Below are 4,835 nucleotides of genomic sequence, written 5' to 3' on the forward strand. Positions count from 1 at the left end.
TATAAACCATTTGCCTTTACTGTAAAGACCCCATAGAACATAAAGCAATTGGGAGGAATTGACATGTAGATTCAGGATTAGTACACAAACCCTCAATTGTCAAGATTGGTCAACTGCACCTCTTAGGCTTTCGATGAAACTGCCAAAAGGGAAAGGAAAAGTTACCATAGTCACAGTCCTCTTATCTAACTTCTACATGGTACCATATCCCATTTTAAAACATTATGCCCAACTTCACAAACATAGCTTCCAATTCCCACAGGCCCAGTAATCAAACGAAACCACCCAGCATATTTCATCAGAAACAGATGAAGAAAAGAAACGATTAGCACATAAGGATACCGGTTATAGATTACCTCATTGCGTTACCAATGTAAAATTCAAAAAATGCCCAAGTTTTTAACATAACTCATAATTGACTGGCCACTCTGTATGCTCAAAACTAATGGGAATTTATGTTGCAAAATATGCAGCAGTGGCGGCAAATACACGTGTGATGACACATGAATCTTATCTTGTATGCATATACACATCCGCCATCTCTTGAAAGTGTGCATGCGTGCGCCAGCTGTGTTAGAAAATCAGGATGAGGCTCCAAGGTTTAGCAACTGCATTCACCAGCTGGAGCTACCGGACTTTGGTTGAGGGAATCTTTGAGATCTCCACCAATAACTTATGTAAGGCTTGAGGCTTTGAAAAGAAAGGTGAGTGATCAGAACCTTTCAGCCGGAAGACCTTTTCTGGGAGGTTTGAACTTATCATGCTCTGTTGTAGGGACAGGGGTATCGCATTATCTTCAGGAGTCTCTATATAGAACCGCCTGACAGAACCATAGTTACTATCAGAAAGGGAGAGCTTCTCTAGAACCGGTGCAAAAGGAATTGGCCTCAAGGAAACTGATGCCAAAGCAACATCCTGGTATCAGTATAACCGAAAATAGTTAATGCAAGTTAAAAGTAGAAAAAGAATACGAAACAACAATTGACAAAACTGCAACATCATGTAGCTTGTTTTTTCTTTCCCACCCCCCACCCCCCAACTAATGTTTCCTCTTGCAATCAAATGATTCAAGGTGGTCATGGTAGGAAACGAGTAACCAAATTTCCCATTACAAGTAACATCAGCGACTTATACATGACAAATGTCTTGGGAGATTCTTTCCAGATTATGGCAAATTTGGCATCTTTCCAGGTTGGCAGAATGTTTGTCAGTACCAGTACTCAACAGGAAATCATATCAAGCTTTTAAAAGGCAATACTGGAGACCACATGCCTATCAAAAATTTCATCCCTGTCCACATCACTAAGATGCTAAAATACATCATGAAAGCATCTAAATCTCAATGAAATAATATTTCTTGATTGAAAGTCAACATTTTTTTTTTCTTTTGTCCAAGTGACCATAAAGAAATAAATCTTATAACCTAACTCTTTTTTTTTTTCCAGGTTGAGTTGAGACCGTCTTATAAACTACTGATGGTACAAAGAGATGTATCTTGTATCAGCAGATCAACATAAAAACATACCTTAGCAGGACTTTGATTAAATAGCAAGTCCCTCAATAATGCTTTGTCAAGATCAACAGCAGTTGGGGGGTGATCATTCCCATTTGCATATAGAAATATTTGAGCAGATCGCATAAGATCATTTGAATCTGCCTGTAATAGCTCTGAGTATCAGTGGCAACAGAGGAAACATATTTTTAAGCCAAAAGCATTAGATTAAAATATTTAGGTCTTCCACTCCCTCAAAGATCATAGATAGATTTACAATTTACAAACCAGGGGCCAGAGTTACACTTCTCGTCTAAAAGGATTAAAGGAAAGGGTGTCTGGATTAACATCTAGTGTATTGCAGGACAAAGCCTCCATTAGATGTTTTTGGGCATACCAGTTGAGCATTAGCAATGCTGAGTGGAAAATTATTTGTAGGACATAAAATTCAAGCAGAAAAGGTGGACCATGTTGCAAGGTTCTTCATTTCTTTTAAGGACCTTACTTCCACAAATGAAAATAAAGTTACAGTTGTAGGTGTCAAAAACACACTCCGACACTGTTCGAGAATTCAAAAGACCAAAATAGGTTAGATGGTCAATAAACTTCATTTACACTTAAAATTATTTTTTATAAATATCACAGTACAAAGAGATACGAATGTTCTTACATGGACCAACATTTGTTAGAGAATTGAGATCAATCAGATAACCTATTTCAAGTCTAGGTTCCATTTGGAAAACAACCACAAACAGAGTCGAAGATCATGATAAACAAGCAGTAAGATTTTAAAATCTTGAAAGAACTGAAACATATAGTCATTATATCTGAGGTCTAATATGGTGACAGAACAGTGTTGAGATCTGTAACCCAATGCACATCAAGCTTTAGTGAAGTCTCCAGAGGGTGGATCGGCATCAGTACTAACCTTTGGTATTTTTTGTGCAAAATAGCCACTCTCGGACTCAAGCACCAGTGTCTTCACAATGGCAAACTTGAGCTTTTTATTCACAAAGAAAATGGTCCTTGTATTAGAAGCGTTAAGTGTCATAATTCTGGGTACCAGGAGGCCATGCAGGTTCCATTGGCATCACAGTTTCTACTTAGTCAAAACAGTTGACCTCCAATTGCAAACTGAAAAACAATTGCAGACCTCATCAAGATGAACAAGGAATGATCTCCCACTGGACTGGCTGTCACCCAAATATCAGGGGAAGTAATAAAGTTTCCCTGACGATTGGTTTGATGTTCTTCATATGAGTCCTGATGGAATATACCTAGAGTCTGGAGTCAAAGCCATTAGGTCCTGCTGAAAATCTGGAAGTTTAAAATCCTTTTTCAGGGAATGTTACAATAGGGTGAGTACCTACAGCCAGGCTTATGCACGTAATGGGTGATATTTCCAATACAGTTATGACATCCAATCTTCCCTAGTCCAAATGGCCTCCCTCCACCCCAACAGTTTGAAAAGAAAAGAAGACTCTGAAACAGTGGTTTGCACAAGGTCCATGGGGGTTGGCGGTAAAAACAAGTTCTACTCTTTATCACAAACCTTTTCCTTCTTTTCAAAGGGAAGCAAAATTTTGTGGCCAAATATCACCAATCAAAGTAACCTAACAAGTAACAGTAATCGTGATAACTTCATCATCATATTGTGGGCAAGTGCAAGTATTCTCCTCTTCCAATTTAGATAGATAGATAAAATGGCTAAAAGGAAGGACACAAAGGAAACCTAGGCCTCGTAACCCCTATATCATCTGCCTTTTTGGCATATCAAGCGGAAAGTCCAAATCATTGAATGGGAAGCAGAAATACTGTACTGGTCAAGTGTCAAATTTCAGGTCCCAACTCAATTAAAAACAAAATTTTCAACGTTCTTTCAATGGGCCAGAATCATCCAACCATTAGTGGTCTTTATCACTATTTTCCCATGATTTGACACATGGAAGCCTTCACCTAGGCCATACATTAACACATGAGCGGGGGAGGGTTAAATCCTACCTCCTTCAAAATTTGGAACCCAACCAACCGGCCACGTCACAGAAAATGAAAGCAACTCAGTAAGCTATGTCCACCATTCCAATTAAATTTTAGTTAGAAAAAACCAATGCAATAGCATCAACCCAGATGATAAACCAACATGATGAAACTTCTTAAGGTTATCACTACATATACACATGAAAGCCACATACTCTCAAACAAAATGCTGATTAGAAAATCCAAAAAACTAAAAGAAATGGGGACAAACCTGTTGGGAGAACATATCAAGAGCACTCTGTCCGCTTATCAACATTGCTGCTGCAATAAAAACAGCTTTCGCAACCTTAAATGGAAACAACTCCATTGCATATGATATACATGCTCCACCAAAATCATGTCCTACCAAAATCACCTGCATAAATATTTATACATACATATATGTTCAACAGATTGAAAAATATGAACTGTTCCTAAAGATAGAATAGGGATTCATAGAATAGGGATTCAATTTGCTTGGTTAGTGTTTCAAAAAGAGGGTGGACCCGGGTAAATTGGTAAGGTTGCTCCATTGCCACCCAGTGGACAAGGGGTCGAGTCAGGAAACAGCCTCTCCATGAAGCAGGGGGAAGGCCGCGTGCATTATGACCCTCCCCAGACCTCACAGTGGCGGGTGCCTCGTGCACTGGGTACACCCTTTTCCCTTTCTTAGTGTTCAAAAAATTTAACTTCAACATTAGAAGAGCACACTAAAGAAATACCCCTGTACATGATGAGACATCTACAACTTTTGCTTTATGTTAACCATTATGCTTCTATTTTAGTAAATTCCATTCTTTTTAAATGAATTATGTTATAATTCACCAAAATATTCAAAACAGATGAGGCAGGTGAACAAATACTATTTTGACCACTATCCAAGTTTTATAGTATTTTACCATAAGCATATTTTGATTCCAGAGTCATAGGACCAGCAGAACAGCCTGGAGCACTCTCTATAGCATCTTCACGAACTGAGACCCACCATTGTAAAGTACCAGAAAACATTGTCTAAGCCAAAAATGTGACTGACCATGTGATCACAACCAGACAATTTTAATTTTACAGCTTTTATTGAACAATTAAAGGAAAAAAACTCTAGGCCCAAAAGAAGAAACTAGGAATCAGTAGTTTCAGAAAAGACAACCAATCTGATATTTGACCCATACAATCTTCTTGATCCTCTAAAAGTAAAGCATGTCATAACTATGGGTGCCTGACATTCTGGTCAGTTAATTTGTGTGCTATTGAAGATTTCACATATTATTTTGCAAAAGATACTATTTAGCTTACAATACAATGAGGTTCTTTTTTTTTTTTATTTTTT

The 4,835-nt window shown here is 38.0% G+C and overlaps 1 protein-coding gene across 1 annotated transcript in view; it reads right to left on the reverse strand.

The window, feature by feature from the left end:
* Positions 1-325: 325 nt before the first annotated feature.
* The window catches only part of LOC122079949 (putative methylesterase 11, chloroplastic), a 22,848-nt gene continuing 18,338 nt past the window's right edge, over positions 326-4,835 (reverse strand). Inside the window, exons 3-5 of the mRNA XM_042646754.1 lie at positions 3,741-3,884; positions 1,526-1,657; positions 326-915 (exon numbers count right to left, since the gene is read on the reverse strand). Coding sequence (XP_042502688.1) covers positions 628-915; positions 1,526-1,657; positions 3,741-3,884 — 564 coding nt within the window. The 3' untranslated portion in view covers positions 326-627. The remainder of the gene's footprint in view (positions 916-1,525; positions 1,658-3,740; positions 3,885-4,835) is intronic.

The sequence above is a fragment of the Macadamia integrifolia genome, chromosome 5, assembly GCF_013358625.1.
Source record: "Macadamia integrifolia cultivar HAES 741 chromosome 5, SCU_Mint_v3, whole genome shotgun sequence".
Taxonomy (NCBI): domain Eukaryota; kingdom Viridiplantae; phylum Streptophyta; class Magnoliopsida; order Proteales; family Proteaceae; genus Macadamia; species Macadamia integrifolia.